Consider the following 18,237-nt stretch of genomic DNA (forward strand, 5'->3'; position numbering starts at 1 on the left):
CATGACTCTGGATTATAAATATGTATTTTGTGATTTCTGCCATGAAAGGTAAGAGTTAAAAGCAGCCTCTGTATTCAGTGTGAGTGTGTGTGTGAGTGTGTGTGTGTGTGTGTGTGTGTGTGTGAGTGTGTGTCAGGTAGTGTTTTCTGTCTCTGATTTCACTCAGTTTGTTCAGTCCTGTCAAAGATGTTCTGTTGTCCTGGAAGATGCTCCACTCTGTCTGTCTGTGTCTCTGATTATCACTAAATAAGTACCTGTACTTACTTATTTACTTCAGTTTTCTTTTTGTTTGAATCAGTTCTTCCAGCACACTACGTCTGTTCTTTAACTATGAGCCACGTTCTAGGATTAAACTACCCAGCAGAACGTGAATGTGATGATCGTATAATTCATTCTGCACTAATAGCAGATATATTTTCCTGAAGTTGACGCTTTAGTGAAGTGAGAGTTTCTCCACCGTGTGGTTGTACGTGTGTGTTTGTGTGTTTGTGTGTTTGCTGTGGAGACGCGACACCTTCACTGATCATGTAAATACTATTTTAGGAATCGTCAGTAAATGAATTACACTGTAAAGGAATATGAGAGGAGTGTGTGTGAGTGTGTGTGTGTGTGTGTGTGTGTGTGTGTGAGAGTGTGTCGGACAGGAGGAGGAGGAGGAGGAGGAGGAGGAGGAGGAGGAGGAGGAGGATGTGGTTTTCAGATGTGCTTGTGGTAAAACATAATGTGACGGTTTGAGTAAATAAAAGCTGGTCAGGATGAAACCTGATGATGTTGTGAGTCTGATCCTCAGAGGATGTCTCACTAACAGAACCCTGTGGTGAATACATGTATGCAGAAGTGTGTGTGTGTGTGTATTTATATTTATATATTTATTCCCTCACTGAACTCAAATGGAGCACAATTATATTATATTAAATTTAAGAAGCAGCCGTTTAGTCTCCTTTCTTTAACCCATCTAACAGCTTTAGTTCAGCTTTCAGGGACACAGTTTTATATTCTTCCAACAGTCCTTCTTTCCTTCTTAAATGTCAAACTCTGTGTGCTGCTCACAGATTTCAGCTAAACCCCCCGAATGTTTCTCACCATCTCTAGACAGCAGAAGTGTCTGTTAAATATGGTGAGTTATTCCTCAGTAAAGTGGGAAATACACATACATCATGAAAATACATTATAATATATATTTTATAAGAAGGTCATGAACTCCCCCCCCCCCAGTGCCTGTAAGGACACGTCCCACAAAGAGCAGATTTATAATAATATTAATAAAATAATATTATAGGACTCATTTCAAAGAACAGAATAAATCCATCTACGTTTATTTACATTTGATCAGGCATTCATGTTCCCCTGAGGAACAACTCTGATGTTGTATTTAGCGCCACCATGAGGTTGACTTTTGTGCTTTTTGGGAAACATCTCAGCAGCTATTTAATGGATCATTCATGCTCCCCTCAGGATGAACCATAATCACTTTGGTGACAGTTAATAATAATAATAATAATAATCATAATAATCACGCAGGTTTTGTGTCGTCGGTGTTGATCTAGTCCGTTTGAGATCCACACAGACTCTGGTTTGATTGGATCTCCATGAGCTTGAATGTTCCCCCTGCCCCCCCCCCCCCCCTCCCTTGTGAAAATAATTGTCCCTGTGTGTGTTTTTGGAAAGCCGGAAGCTGGAACCAGGTGGGGGGTAAAAAACACAAAGAGGTTCCCCCTGATTCCTCACCTCAAGGTTCAGTCTCCCCTTTACAGACCTGCCTCCTTTCTGCTAATCCCCGGCAGGATGACTGGAAGTCTGAGACTCTCTTGGATCCACTGAGCCCAACGTGATGATGTCAGTTTTTTTGGCTAAAATGACCCAAACTGCAGCGCTGAGGCCTTCAGAGGAAGCAGGCTCTCCTCCTCCGTAGACAATAAGGGACACTGATCGCTTTACCAAGTTGTGTCACCCAAAGAGTTTCAGGCCCCATGTGGCCCAATGAGAACACTCTGAGGTGTATTTAGTTTGTGAAACTGTGGTTCTGTGCTGGCTGGTCGGTTCTTTCCCACTGAGGATATTCTCCAGTCTGTTTGCTGCCTCTCATCTTATAGCAGCAGGCTAAACAAAGTAGTCCAGGCGTCCCGCTCCCCGCCGGCGTTTCCCAGCTCCTTCTGGAGGATCACGAGGCGTCCCCAAGCCAGATGGGACATATAATCCCTCCGGCATGTTCGGGGTCTACCCGGGGGTTTCCTACCAGTTGGACATGCCTGGAAAACCTCCAAATGAAGGCGCCCTAGAGGATCCTGATCAGATGTTGAACCGTCCCAACAGGCTCCTCTCAGTGTGAGGGATCAGAAGCTCCCTGTGGAGGTCTGAGGTCCTCGCCTGGTTCCTGACGCCGATGTGATCGTGGGGGTAGATGTGTCCCTGTCCTTTGACATACTGAGCAGGTTGAAGTGTGTCCAGGTCTCTGGTGGTGGGGGCTCTTTCTTTATTGTTACTGTGAATGTTTTCTGTGCTGTTTGTGTGTTTGTGACCTGGATCGAACAAATACTGGCCTGGTTTCCATTCGCAGCAGGTCTGGACTGCTGGTGTTCCTGAGCCTTTGAGGATGAACCCGACTTTTATTTTAGCATGTAGATCACTTTTTACCTGATATTTGACCTTTTGGTGCAGCGTGAGAAACGTGCCTGAGCCTAATGCCTCCAAGCCTCAGGTGTCGCCCCACTAATCAACATCCAAATCAGTATTTGAACGCTGTAATAACCCAGCAGCTGCTAGCAGAACCGGTTTATATCACTCCCCCTCCAGACAGGATTTAGAGGCACTCTCACGTTCACAGGTGACATCAGTCGTGTCCCGATCGGAGTCAAGCGATCACACAATGGAAACATGTTCTTTACATGTTATGAGAAGAAGCAAAGTACGAGTTCACGTTGACTTTCCACCGCTGGAGACGGTGAAAGAGGTTTGATGTTGAACTGTAGAGCAGCTAACGGCAGCACAAACTGAACCCAACATCTACCTGATGACCTTGTTGGTGCTACGATGGTTTTGCTAAAACAACATTAACTTCCTGCTTTCACCACACGCTAACTTTAGCAGAGAGCAGTGTGGATGATGATGTTCGGTGACCCATCAGATTCAGATTCAGACTGGATCAAGTGGAAAAGTGGGTTCACCACATGATGAACTCTGCAGGACTGTTGAGAAGAGGCAGGATTGGAAGGGTGGACAGTTTGCTGTTCATTGTTTATTAATCATGAAACACTGAGCCCTGTTTGTGTGGACCAGGTGTCCAAATACACGTATTACACCTTTAATGAGACCTGCTGTTTAATTCTGCCGCACAGGTTTGTTTTTTCACGTCGACACTGAAATGTTTCATGTTTATTCAAACGACTCAGTCAGTCACAAGTCTGATGCTGTGAGAGTGTGTGTGTGTGTGTGTGTGTGAGTGTGTGTGAGAGTGTGTGTGTGTGTGAGAGAGTGTGTGTGAGTGTGTGTGAGTGTGTGTGAGAGTGTGTGTGTGTGTGTGTGTGTGTGTGTGTGTCAGGTCTGTCTGGTCCATACTCTGTGTGAAAGCGCTGCAGGAGGCGTTGAGCAGCCTGTTATGTCACAGGATTACAACAGCCAGGAGATTATTTAACTGTTTTCTGCAGGGGGGGGGGGGGTGACATCACTGGTGACATCATTATGAAATGGCCGCCAACGCCGAGCATCAGTCCAGCTTCTTTTATTCTCTGTCAGCCATGACAGGAAGGTAAAGTGGCGGGAGGTGGACTGATGGAGAGAGAAGATAGAGGTGGACTGATGGAGAGTGAAGGTGGAGGTGGAGGTGGACTGATGGAGAGAGAAGATGGAGGTGGACTGATGGAGAGAGAAGATGGAGGTGGACTGATGGAGAGAGAAGATGGAGGAGGAGGTGGACTGATGGAGAGAGAAGATGGAGGTGGACTGATGGAGAGAGAAGGTGGAGGAGGAGGTGGACTGATGGAGAGAGAAGATGGAGGAGGAGGTGGACTGATGGAGAAAGAAAATGGAGGTGGACTGATGGAGAGAGAAGATGGAGGTGGACTGATGGAGAGAGAAGATGGAGGAGGAGGTGGACTGATGGAGAGAGAAGATGGAGGTGGACTGATGGAGAGAGAAGGTGGAGGAGGAGGTGGACTGATGGAGAGAGAAGATGGAGGTGGAGGTGGAGGTGGGACCTCAGGTGCTGGACCTCCAAACTAAAGCTCACAGAAGCTCCTGAGCTCAGATTTCACCGTAGTGTGTTCCTGTGGATTATCTGTATTTAATCTGTCAGCAGGACGTCTGTAGGATTTATTCCACGTTTTATATGAATCATTTTAAGTTTATTAGCCAACATTTAATCATAAGATTTGTCTTCCTCTCTTTATTCTATCAGTCCAGAGGTCAAAGACGTGTTTGATGAATCAACAATACGACCAGTTAATGTTAGGACCATCAGTCAGATCCTGGTTCTTAGTCCGTTTTTAACAGAAAGACGAAGACGCTGCTCTTCTCCTCACTGTCGTCACTTCCTGTTCAACAACAGCAGCATAAAAACACGACAGCGTCCTTTACAGCTCAACAACAACACAGCAGACCGTCATTAAGTCTGCTGCTGGTCTGCTTCAGGACGGTGGAGAACATCCCAGCAGCCCGTCTGAGCCTCAACATGCTCAGATGTGTGTTTGACAGCAGAGGAGTTGTGTATTAATATAACACGTCTGTGGCTGAGAGCTAAACTCAGCACATGTTTCTGAATGAGAACATCTAGTCAGCCGGAGACAAACCAACGATAAACCTCTGAGAACTTTGTGCAGAAGGAGAAAACAGGAGAGAAACTATCAGACCCGGCGTTGACACATCTGCGGCGGCTAAACGGCCTCCTCTCTCCTCCCTCTTTGATCCGGTCTCTGAGAAACTTTATTATGTTTTAGCGCCTGCTCTCAGATAATTTATCCATCAGGGATTTTGTTTTAGCATTTTAGAAGTAAACACAGTATCCGGCGGTGGCTCTCATGAAATTCTTCCAGCTCATTAGCCTCCACGCAGCGCGGCTATCCCGCTAATTACACATTATACGGTGGTATCCATACAGCGATCATCTGCGGCGTCCACGGGGAAAACTCTGCAAGGTTCAAGTGTTCGTATGGAGCTCTGGATTTAATTACTCTGGGTGCAGAATGTAGTTTTTTAATCACGGCAGAGTTTGTGTGAGGATTTCACAGCTGCACCTCCAGCCTCCAACTCCAGATGGTGGAGATGAAAACAAAGTGTGTCTGTGGAGGACGGAGGAGCCGAGGAGCAAGACGCTGAGACGTTCTCCGAGGTGGACCAGTCAGACAGACAGGCAGACAGACAGGCAGACAGACAGACAGACAGGCAGACAGACTGACTGCTCTGGTCTGAATCAGTTAATGAGTTTCTTCCCGTTTGGTTCAGTTTCTTATCACACAGAGGAAAATCAAAGCATCACTACAAACCACATGACAGAGTCCAGTCTGCTGATTGGTTGGTTACGTCCTGTGTTCTCACGTGACGCTCACATTGTAAAAGAGACGTCTGTAAATCAGGTGACACGTTTTTTGAGGCACAACCTGAAAAATTAGTCATTACAGCATCAGAAATTGATCCATTTGGTCCAATAACACTTGGAAAATCTAGAATATCTGCATGATTAAATCATTTTATCCCCATTCAAGTTAGCGAAGGTCTAACAGGAAGTTAGCTGAAGGCTAACAGGAAGTTAGCGGAGGTCTAACAGGGAGTTAGCTGAAGGCTAACAGGAAGTTAGCGGAGGTCTAACAGGAAGTTAGCCGTCTCTGCAGGCCTGAGACATTAATCCTTGTTGTGATATTTCAGTCAAAACAAAGGAATATTAACCTCATGGTGGCGCTAAAGAAGTCTGTCAGTGTGATTCAACCTCTGGGAACCAGGAATGTGTGGGCCGCACTTTGTGCCAGCCCACCTTGTAGATATTTCACTGATGAGAGAAAGCTGTTGAAGCTGTTGAAGCTGTTAAACACCGCTCTGTGCTGTATGTGCTGGTTCCTCTGAGTTCTCTGGGACTGACTGAGTGAATGTGAACACAGCGTCACTGTGCCGACCTGCTGCAGAGGTGACTGAGCGAACCACCAACTGTGGCTGATGAACAAGCTGCTGCTTCATCTGCCGCCGGCTGAACGAGCGCGTGTCCTCTGCCATATGTCTGCCGTTACTACATCCACCCGGAGATTATCTAGACGCCGGCCGAGGAGATTAGGGCGCGGAGCCTGGCAGCGTCTGAGCGGCAGGGTGGATGAGAACGTGTCGGGCCGTGGTGCCGTGGTGCCGCAGCGGCCCGGCGCCGCGTGGCGTCCTCTCGGGCTGCTGAGGGGAAGTAAAGGTTGACGACAGCATCGTGAAGTCATCTGCTGGTGTGCAGCTCTAAAACACCGGCTGGTGCTCATGTTGACTTTGAATCATTTATCCATACGTCTGAGACACGTCCCTCATCCTGCATCACAACCTTTGGTGAGCTCAATGAGGTCACGAATGGAGTAAGGTCAATGAAGTTACCAGGCAACCAGCAGACCTACCGAAACATAGTCACATGACCCCGACAAAGCAGTGAATTGTTGCTCTGACCCTTTATTTTGAGCCTGTCAATCATCCAGAGATGCTGGTAGGAGGACTTGAACCGAACATCCTTTTTCCCTGTTTCCAGTCTTATTGCTAAACTAAGCTAAGCTAAGCTAAGCTAAGCTAAGCTAACCAGCTGCAGCTCCATATCTACAGAACAGATGTAACTATGACCTTATTTGTTTTATACTGAGATGTTTAATAGATAAAATAAGACCTCAGTCCGTCTGTTTCTGCTTCCAGATAAGATATTCCTTTATTAGTTCCACGACGGGGACATTTACAGTGGTGTTTTTCTAATGTGCTGATCGATGTGTGTAGAGAAGGAGACTTGAAGCAGCTTTGATCACGATAAGTTTTTCCCTCTAAGTCAGTTAGGATGTTAATCAGGATCTATGGTTTGATACTGCTGTCTGTGTGATGACGGCTGAAGGACTCATGAGTTAAACTTTACAATATAGTTTAATGAACTAAAAAAAGACGTGTGGCATCACGTAACATCAGACGCTCTTCTGTCGTCGTCTCCATGGAAACCAACCCCGTAGCGACCAGCTGATCAGACTGGAGACGTCAGCGCTCCAGTTTAAAGACGGAGAGTTCAGACTCTCTGCCCTCGTTCGTCCTTTTTAAAGTGAAATCAGACGTCAGCTCTCTGTGACCTCCCTCCTCCCTCATCAGCAGCTCCTTCAGGTTTCTGAGAGGAGACGAGAAGATATCGGACAGAAAACTCTGTCACTTCAGCTGCTGCTCCTCCGTTAAGAAGCTTTAAGGCCTCAGAAACAGAAACCAGACATCCAGCTGGGACGGACGGACCAACAGGAACCAGAGAGCAGACTGGTTCTGTCTGTTAGGACACAGAGTCGTGTTATCTTTGGGTGTGTCGTCGTTCTAATTGCACATTTTCACAGAGCAAACTGAGCCTCTCTTGACTGGTAAAATGATTAATCTTTTAATGTGACGAACACAGTGTGTGTGTGGTTCGTGCCTCAGCTCAAACAGGACCAAAGCTTTATTTGTGACACATGCACTGATCTCCCTCCTGAAATAAGGTCTTGTGGAGGTCCACCGGGAGAGGAGGGACTTTGCCCGCCAATTATATTGGAACTGCAAACATTTTCCGCATCGCAGCCAGTGTGGGTTTGACAAGGAAGAAGAGAGGGAGTCGTCTAAGGTTCTGGGGTTTTATGTGGTGGGTGAAAGCTCCACGGAAACTAATAGGTAGTCTTTGAGTTCAGGCTGCAGACACGCTATACGAGCCTATATGGTCCATGCAGAGAACGCTGTTGCTTCGCTGGGATCGCTGAGGCCCTAATCAGGCAGGACGGGGAGTTCTACTTCTTATTTATGTGCGAGGAGGAAGGAGCTGAAGAAGAGGAGCGAGCTCTCTGAGGGAGCATCACACACAGGTCCCTCACTGATCCACTTCGTTACGAGTGTTCGACGAGTGTTGGTGCAGAACAGACGCTGACGAACATGAAAGCTTTCTGTGTGTTTGATGGCCGCCGCTCTGACAGCCTATGAGTCATTACAACAATTTCCTCTCAGGTTCACTGATAAGGAGACGGAGGAGGAGGAGGAGGAGGAGGAGGAGGAGGAGGAGGAGGAGGAGGAGGAGGAGGAGGAGGAGGAGAGACGAGCGTGACATATTTTCACATCTTATCAAATTGATTAGTTGGTTTGATTTAGTGTTTGTGAGTTAAATAAAGCTTGTGTTGGTTCCAAACTAATCCTTTAAAACACCAAAGTCACAAACTAACAGAAACAAACTGATGGAGGCAGCAGCTCCTGTGTTCTGTGAGCTAAAATTAGTGCTTTTGTCAATGGAATCTGGTGTGTGTGTAACCAGAAGCAGCCGTTATAGCACACTCTTCAACCACACCAGACTCCATTGATAGAAGTACTAATTTTACATGGAACTTGCTGGTTTGCCGCTTTCTTGATCAGTTTGTTTGTTTCTGTTATCGCTATCATCTGTTGTTTTAACGGGTTAGTTTGGATCCTGCACAATAGTTTTATAAAACACAATAACTCAAATAAACAAACTGATCGATGCAGCAGCAAACCAGCAAGTGTCGTGTAAAATCCCTGTTTTAGTGAATGTAGTCTGGTGTGTGTGCTGTTTGTGGTTAAACCAAAAGGATCTTCCAGGTCTCTCTCTGTAGGGATCCTTTCCATGATGCTGTCACACACTTAGAATAACACTCTGAGCCTGTCAGTGGATCAAACAAGCTCTTTTAGTGGACCTACTGTGATCAGGTGCAGTTGTCCCAAAGGATCACGTTGCAGCCATTGCAGCCCGTTTGGTGGCTGCTGGCTGAGGTGATCTACTGGACCAGTTCCAACACTTTTACTACCTACCAGTCATTCAGACAGGGGAGTGACCCTTTAAATTGTGGTACAGGTGGTTGGATCAGGTAATATGATCACGCTCACTGATGAACATACGTTGTTTAACTTCCCAAAAACCATAAATAAGTAGTGAACGTTCGAGGTGCAAGCAGGTGGGTATTTGTTAGCTTTGGACAGAGCCAGGCTAGTTGTTTCCCTTTGTTTCCAGTCTTTATGCTAAGCTACGCTAACTGAAACTGAAGCGATACTGCGGCGGCGTTTTATTCCTTTAACGTAAATCGACGGTTCGACTCAAACATGAGATTCAAATGAAATCTGTGGAGAATCTGAGTCACCTTTGGTTTGCTGCTGAAAGCTGGAGGATCAAACTCATATGTTCAGTGAACACTACTGATGTAAAACAAGCTCACAGCTCAGGATGGTTTTAATGGACGTGTCCTCGTTCTGCCGTCACACAAACCTCCCGTCCTCTCCTCCATCGCTCGCTTTCACTGTTCCTTCTTGGCCACAGAAGGAGGAAAAGAAGTGGAGTCGGTGGCCTCCACAGCTCCTCCGGAGAGCCTGGGGGGGGACCGAAGAAACAAAGCAGATGTTTGTGTTTGCAGCTGGCTGTGTGTGTATAAATATCTGCTGCTCTCACATCGGCTCTAATTTCAGGCGGTGGCTTTGTTGAACGTCGTCTTTGATGTTGAAATGCAGAATTCAGACGGGATTAACACTCAGGGAGCTAATTACTGCAGAGAGGAAGCTGCAGCACAGACGCCTGCGTGTGTGTGTGTGTGTGTGTGTGTGTGTGTGTGTGGTTTCAGGAGTGTCTCTGCATCAGTCAGTGTGTATATGATGTGAGGCGTGTTTTATTTATGTTGACTTTGAAACATTTATTAAGGCTAAAATATGTGCGATATCTGAGATTCGTCCCTCCTCCTGCGTCACTGACACTTTACTGACAGAATAAAGTTTGATTGAAATGAAATTAAAAGCTGTTACCAGGCAACCTGCGAACTCCAGGATCCGACAAAAGAATTAGTCACATGACCCCCCACACAGCCGTGAATTGTTGCTCTAACTCTTTATTTCTGTTCGGATTAAACTGCTGCTGGTCGGTTCGTTTTGTTGTCTTCAGACTGAACAAAGCAACATTTTTCTCTGTTTCCAGTCTTTTTGCTAAGCTAAGCTAAACTAAGCTAAGCTAAGCTAAGATAACCAGCTTCTGGCTGTAGCTTCATATTTACAGAACAGGTGACTTAGAATAATTGTATTTCTCACAACCAGACTACATTCACAAAAACATGAATTTTACCTGGCAGAACACTGGAGTTTAATGGTCTCCTGCCGCCTCAATCAGTTTGTTTGTTTGTGTCATGGTGTGTTTTGCAAGTATTGTGTTGGATGTGAACTGATCCTTTAAAACACCAAAGACACACAATAACACAAACAAGATAACCAATCAAGACAGCGGCAGACCGACAGCTCCCATGTAAAATCCCTGTTTTAGTGAATGTAGTCTGGTGTGTGTGCTGTTTGTGGTTAAACCAAAAGGATCTTCCAGGTCTCTCTCTGTAGGGATCCTTTCCATGATGCTGTCACACACTTAGAATAACACTCTGAGCCTGTCAGTGGATCAAACAAGCTCTTTTAGTGGACCTACTGTGATCAGGTGCAGTTGTCCCAAAGGATCACGTTGCAGCCTGTTCTCGGCTGCCAGTTGACATGATCTACTGGATCAATTCCCAAAATGTTTTTGTAGCGATCAGTCATCTCAAACCCCAAATACGTAGAAATACGGCCGAGGTGTATTTGAGTTACATCAATTCGAAACTCTTGAATTCTAAACAACTTGGAGTGTCTTGTGGCCGCAGAAGAACATCCTGTTCACACCAAACCGATGCTGCACTCACGCTAACCAGCCACAGCCTCTGATCAGCGGGAAAACAAATGTAAGAATGCAAATAGGCTTTTTTTCATTTTAAAGCTAGCAGAGCTCCTGGCTGGGCTCCACCTACCACAGATCCATAACCCAAACTGTGTGTGACGGACTCCAAGTGAAGAGAGACTAAGACTGCACTGGTGTCTTCATTTAATTAAACTTTAATATTTAAACATCTCCCTGACACACAAGTAATCACGGCCATTTTAATTTGGAATAAATGAATGTTTTACCTGTAAATCATCAGTAACATCATCTGAAATTATCTGTGATTTATCTCACGTGTCCAGAGTTTAATCAGATAATGAAGATTTTGTTGCCTCATTTCTTAATTTTCTATTAAGTGACTTTACAGGCTGCACCTGATCACAGTAGATCCACTAAAAGTGCTTGTTTGATCCACTGACAGGCTCAGAGTGATATTCTAAGTGTGTGACAGCATCATGGAAAGGATCCCTACAGAGAGAGACCTGGAAGATCCTTTTGGTTTAACCACAAACAGCACACACACCAGACTACATTCACTAAAACAGGGATTTTACCTCAGTCTACCGCTGCCTCGATTGGGTAGTTTGTTGGTGTTGCAGCATGTTCCACAAACATTGTGTTGGATCTGAACTGACCCTTTAAAAAACCAAGTTCACATAATAACACAAACAAACTGATGGAGGCAGCAGCAGACCAGCAGCTCCTGTGTTCTGTGAGCTAAAATCCCAGTTTTTGTGAATGGAGTCTGGTGTGTTTGCAGAAAGTGAGACTGGTGTGTTTGTGGTCTGTGAGAAGTGGTGGAATGTGAATTTAAATAGGTAAAAAGGATGTCCTTCACCTGATTAAATAATTCTGGTTAGTTTTACTGATTACCAAAATGACCACTCTGAACGCTGCTGTTTGTAGTTTGCAGCAGGATTCACAACACTGATTCAGTTGTCTGCTCTTCTGCATCCAGAACGCAGAGTTAAAGAGTGTGAAGCTCAAAACACTTTATTTGAGGCACATGAACAATTCTTTCACACACAAAGTACAAACCAAAAGTACGACATTAAAACACACACACACACACACACACACACACACACACACACTGCTGTGGTTGACTGAGTTCAGCAGAGGATGTTGCTCTTCATTCACTGGGTCAGGTGGTCAGGTGGTCAGGTGGGGGGGTTATGTGTGCTTGCTCGTCAGCTGGTTCACATAAAGTTGAACTCAGTTGAGGAATCCTGCAAAATTCAGGCCTTTTCTTTCCCGTCTTCATCCTGAGAAGGTCGTCCACGCTTTTATTTCCTCTTACACGCTGTTAGCTGTTCGGCTAGACGAGATCTTATCAGCCTGTTTCAGCTTGTGGAATTAAAGCTCAGTTATGAGCCGGAGTCAGACAGACAAACGGCAAAGAGAATCCACTCAGTTTTCAAAATAAAAGCCCCCATGCAGACTGTCAGTGGTTTATTCCAGCAGCACATCAGTATTATTCTCTAATGGGGGGGGGCACCAGGCCAGACGTCAGCCGCTCAGAGGGTTTTTAACACCATGACGGCCAGAGGATCATCTGGGATGGAGAAACACTCTGACTGTGACTTTAGCTGCTGTCTGTAGCTGCAGCACAACAAAGCAGGAAGTACATCCAAGAAACACATTTAAAGCAGCAGAAGAAGAAACGAGGCCTGTTTGATCCTGTTAGAGACACATTTAAAGCAGCAGAAGAAGAAACGCAGCCTGTTTGATCCTGTTAGAAACACATTTAAAGCAGCAGAAGAAGAAACGAGGCCTGTTTGATCCTGTTAGAAACACATTTAAAGCAGCAGCAGAAGAAGAAACGAGGCCTGTTTGATCCCGTTAGAGACACATTTAAAGCAGCAGAAGAAGAAACGAGGCCTGTTAGATCCCGTTAGAAACACATTTAAAGCAGCAGAAGAAGAAACGCGGCCTGTTTGATCCCGTTAGAAACACATTTAAAGCAGCAGAAGAAGAAACGAGGCCTGTTTGATCCCGTTAGAGACACATTTAAAGCAGCAGAAGAAGAAACGCGGCCTGTTTGATCCTGTTAGAAACACATTTAGCAGGAACTCTGATCAGCAGGAGAAATAAAGCTCCTGGTGGAGGTGGAGGAACATGGAGGACGGAGGGAAACCAAACTGCAGCTGGAAGGAGATGCAGACGAGCCCGGTGGGATTTCAGGGTCAGACCTTCGGTCAGGTCTCTGCCGGCTGCTCCTGAGTCCTGGATCAGGACTGAATGGGACTTTTCAGTCGGGACCTGTGGGCTCTGGAGCTCCTGTGTGAAGGTGTGAGGCTGCAGGAGCTCTGACATCAACTCATGTTTAAAAACATGTGTTGATGTCAGAGCTCCTCATCTCAGTTACAGTATCTTTGGGTGTGTGGTGACTGAGAGTTTTTAAAATGACTCGGACCGTCACACACACCACTGCTGCAGACACTCATTAAAGACGGTATCTGAAAACACACCGTCTGGGGGGGTGTGGGGGGGGTTAGATCCAGCAGAAGCACCCATCCTGCTCTGTTTCCTTCAGCTGAAGCAGGTGTGACTTTATGGAAACAGATGAGCAGGTTCATAACCAGACAAGAGAGCCAGGAGTGTTTCTGTGGTGGGGAGACGAGCCTCAGCACTGCTCAGCAGCTTGTTTATGGTGTGTGTGTGTGTGTGTGTGTGTGTGTGTGTGTGTGTGTGTGTGTGTGTGTGTGTGTGGGGCTGCACACTTACATAACTTCCCTCTGCTAAATATAGCGGCTCAGGGCGAGCTGTCACTCTCTTACAAACTGCTGAGTGTATTAATACACACACACACATGTTGTGATGAAAACATCTTTAACATTTTAATATCAGGGGAAGTTTAAAGGTTTACCTGTGAAATAATCATTATATATAATAATAATCACTGCTTGGTGGGTTGGAGTTCTTTTAAAGAATCAATTATAACGTGAAGTATTTAGATATTCGCTCTGATTTCTGACTTGTTTAATGTTTTCTGTTGGGTTTGTAGTGAAGCTCTACAGAAGCTTACTGATTAAAGTATATAAATATGTTTGGTGTTAGTACATTCATCTGGATTCTGACTCTGAAATCACCAAACCTCACTTACATTTTGAGGTATTTTAGAGTCCTGAAGCGTCCACATGTCTCTAACTTCTGCCTCCTCACCTGACCTGGAAGTCGATCTTCCAGCTCCCCTTAAATGCACCACGAGGAGAGAGGAGACGAGGAGACGAGGAGGTTTGTGAAGGAGCTCAGAGCGGGTGAATCCTCCAGTTAGCATCATGACGAACCACGAAGAGCGGAAAACACCTAAAACATTGCCGTAGAAAACATCATGCTGAGAGTTTGTCTCTTCCCGCCTGCCGTAGAAAGTGTGAACATTGTGATGCAGTAACATTGAGGGTTGTTTTTTTTGTTGTCTTTGAATAAACTTTATCGTCCTCATGTCCGCTGACAGAACAGAGTTATTAAAGCGCCCTGATGTTCACGCTCTCCTTCCTCTCTCCGTCTGCAGCTCAGATTGAAATCATCCCCTGTAAGATCTGTGGAGATAAATCATCAGGGATCCACTACGGGGTGATCACCTGCGAGGGCTGCAAGGTAAGCCCCGCCCACTCCGTCATCCATCACCTCATGGAGACAGGTGTGGTGCACCATCTTTTATATCTGTGTGAATCTAAAGCTGTACACACACTGTAAAGTGTCTGTGTGTGTGTACCTGTGTGTGTGTGTGTGTGTATACCTGTGTGTGTGTGTGTGTGTGTGTGTGTGTGTGTGCACAGTACATATTTGCACATGACCTAAGCGTCTCCTCTCTCCTCTCCTCTCTCCTCTCCTCTCTCCTCTCTCCTCTCTCCTCCTCCTCTCTCCTCTCTCCTCTCCTCTCTCCTCCTCCTCTCTCCTCCTCCTCTCTCCTCTCCTCTCTCCTCTCTCCTCCTCCTCTCCTCTCTCCTCTCTCCTCCTCCTCTCTCCTCTCCTCTCTCCTCTCCTCTCTCCTCTCCTCTCTCCTCCTCCTCTCTCCTCTCCTCTCTCCTCTCTCCTCTCCTCTCTCCTCTCTCCTCTCTCCTCCTCCTCTCTCCTCTCTCCTCTCCTCTCTCCTCTCCTCTCTCCTCTCTCCTCCTCCTCTCCTCTCTCCTCCTCCTCTCTCCTCTCCTCTCTCCTCTCTCCTCTCCTCTCTCCTCTCCTCTCTCCTCCTCCTCTCTCCTCTCCTCTCCTCCCTCCTCTCTCCTCTCCTCTCTCCTCCTCCCTCCTCTCCTCTCCTCCTCCTCTCTCAGGGCTTCTTCAGAAGGAGTCAGCAGAGTAACGCCTCCTACTCGTGTCCGCGACAGAAAAATTGTCTGATTGACCGAACGAGCCGCAACCGCTGCCAACACTGTCGTCTGCAGAAATGTCTGTCTGTGGGCATGTCCAGGGACGGTGAGACACACACACACACACACACACACACACACACACACACACACACACACACACACAGGTACACACTCTCACCTGCAGAACCCTCTGGCCTTCAGCACTCTGCTGTGCTGCAGGTGCACCATGTCTCCTGTGTTCACGTTCAGGATAGAAAACAGACCTGTCTGGTTGGAGGCGGCTCCTCACTCAGGTGTGCTGTTGCTTCACCTGCCGCCTCACTGGAGAGGCTCGGTGCAGCATTTTATCTCACTGCTCCTCCTCCCGTCCATCGTTTGGCTGCTTTTCTAATAGAAACAATCAATAATCCTAGTTAGTGATATCAGATCGATCACTGCAGCTTAATGAACACAGGACAAGAGGTGAGGACAGGCTGGCCGACGGGACGGAGGTGGAGGAGAAAGTGAAGAGAAGCAGCAGCTAGCTTCTGTTAGCTGTTAGCTCTTCCTGCAGCAGCCTGAAGGTGTGAATGAGGCACAAACATGTTCCGTCATGTTCGGGTCCACTTTCACATTTCTTCTTCCATCTTCTTCCAGCCGGGAGGAAAGAAAACATCCAAAATCCACATTTAGGGTTTTTGACTTTCTTCACTTAGTCTCTTTGTGTCAGTAGATTTCACCTCCAGCCTGAATTCTCCACCTCCGTCTGTAATCTGAAGGTTTTTACAGGCAGGTTTGGTCCTAAATCCTCCACAGCCTGAACTAGACAACCTTCACTCCTAGAAACAGGGCAGACATGTTCTGCAGCTTTGTGGAGCAGATTTCCTCTCCGATGTGTCTAAATGATCGTCTACACATCCTGAACGTCATCAATGAAAAGTGCTGGGTGTTAATAATAACTTGACCCTGCCCCCCCCCTCTACCCAAACACAGCTGTAAAGTTTGGTCGCATGTCCAAGAAGCAGCGGGACAGTTTGTACGCTGAGGTGCAGAAACACCGGCTCCAGCAGCAGCAGCAGCAGCAGCAGCAGCAGCAGCAGGGGGCCCTCCACCCATCGTCCCACCCCAGCCCGGGCGAGGCCGAGCCGCTGTCCCCCCACTACGGCCTCTCCTCCACCGGCCTCACGGAGCTGCCCGATGAGCTGGGGGGCTACATGGAGCAAAACTCCCCCGAAGGAGGATCTGTGTCGTCCAAGGTGGGTGGGTGTCCTTCTCATTCTGAGGATAAACTGCTGCAGTCTGAATGAACCGAGCTTCTCTTCCACTAACAGGCCGACTCTGGAGGAGGAGAGGGAGGTGGAGGAGGTGGAGGAGGAGGTGGGGGGTTTTACGTGGACTTCCAGCCATCCCCGGATCAATCCGGCCTCGACATCAACGGCATCAAGCCGGAGCCGCTGTGTGACTACGGATCCAGTAACGGCTTCTTCCCGTACTGCTCCTTCAGCAACGGGGACACGTCGCCCACCGTGTCCATGGCTGAGCTGGGTGAGCTGGAGGAGAGGGTGGGGGGGGGCAGATGGAGGAGGAGGAGGAGGAGGAGGTGAGGGGTTCAGAGAGGAGGGACCACATGCAGCAGAGCTCCTCCATCAGGGCTCAGTGTGATTAGACTCAGTAGGGACCAGTCTCCAGGTCTCTTTGTGTCAGCGTCTCCACTAAAGTCTCTGAGGTTCATCTGAGAATCCTAAAACAGACTGTTGATGAGGTTTTGCAACATAAATGACACATTTGCCACATTGGAGTTGTTGGGACGGTCAGACAAAAAGATGCTACTGCGTTGAATTATGGGAAATGTAGGATCCAGTGTTGTTGGACTTCCAGAAGGTCCCAAAGTCTCTGCCCTTGTCTTTGATTCATTCTGTGGATCAAAGGATCCTGGAGGAGTTATTTATATTAATGATCCATTCTGTTTGATTCATAAATCTACACTGTTGTCCATAAAGTTGGACTAAAATGTTTTTTCCCTCTTCTCATGAAATGATTGTGACAATGTGATTGATTCTTGATAAATAAAGTTTATATCTTCTCAACTTTATTGATCAAACAGATCACAGAGAAACTTAAACCACCATTAACCTGCAAACTGTATTCAGGCTTTAACTAAATTGGGGGTATTGAACAATTATTCCAACTTTATGGGCAACAGTGTGTAAAAGAAATACATTTATTAATAATAATAATAATAATAATGATAATAATAATAATAATAATAATAATAATAATAATAATAATAATGATGATAATAATAATAATGATAATAATAATGATAATAATAATAATAATAATAATGATAATAATAATAATAATGATAATAATAATGATGATGATGATGATGATAATAATAATAATATAATGATAATAATAATGATAATAATAATAATAATAATGATAATAATAATAATAACGATAATAATAATAATGATGATGATGATAATAATAATAATGATAATAATAATAATAATGATAATAATAATAATAATAATAATAATAATAATAATAATAATAATAATAATAATAATAATAATAATGATAATAACAAGCACCTGCCGTCTGTTTTCACAGATTAAACATTTCAGATGTCCCCCTGAGAAGCTGCTCAGTAGCTTTAATAGATCCACTGTGAGCACACTGCTGGAAATGAATCTTCAGACTGCCGTTGTTCTCTAAATCCATCAGAGCAAGCTAACAGGAAAAGTGGTCCCAAGCACGAAGGGCAGCTTGATTCTATGGAAGCAGTAAAGAAGTATTTATCAGTGTGATATTAAATCAGAAGGTTTTAATGATCATGAGACGACAGGCGGCTGGAGGCAGAAACACAGAGAGAGGATGAGGACACATCCTGAAACAAGAGAAGAAGAAGAAGAAGAGACGGAGGAACAAGAGGCCGAAAAGAGGAGACAAAAGGCAGAGGGGGGGGGACTGTGGGGCAAACGGAGGCACAAAGGTGGTTTAAAATAGCAGGAGGCTGGAAACTCGTCTTCAGAGCTCATTAAAATCTCTGTGTGGTAA

At 45.9% G+C, this 18,237-nt stretch overlaps 1 protein-coding gene across 1 annotated transcript in view; it reads left to right on the forward strand.

Annotated features, from left to right (window-relative positions):
- LOC139225615 (nuclear receptor ROR-alpha A-like) overlaps positions 1–18,237 on the forward strand; it is a 75,308-nt gene that overhangs the window by 53,638 nt on the left and 3,433 nt on the right. The window contains exons 3-6 of the mRNA XM_070856443.1: positions 14,394–14,479; positions 15,154–15,295; positions 16,165–16,427; positions 16,524–16,716. Of these exons, the coding sequence (XP_070712544.1) occupies positions 14,394–14,479; positions 15,154–15,295; positions 16,165–16,427; positions 16,524–16,716 (684 nt within the window). The remainder of the gene's footprint in view (positions 1–14,393; positions 14,480–15,153; positions 15,296–16,164; positions 16,428–16,523; positions 16,717–18,237) is intronic.

This window comes from Pempheris klunzingeri, chromosome 1 (assembly GCF_042242105.1).
Source record: "Pempheris klunzingeri isolate RE-2024b chromosome 1, fPemKlu1.hap1, whole genome shotgun sequence".
Taxonomy (NCBI): domain Eukaryota; kingdom Metazoa; phylum Chordata; class Actinopteri; order Acropomatiformes; family Pempheridae; genus Pempheris; species Pempheris klunzingeri.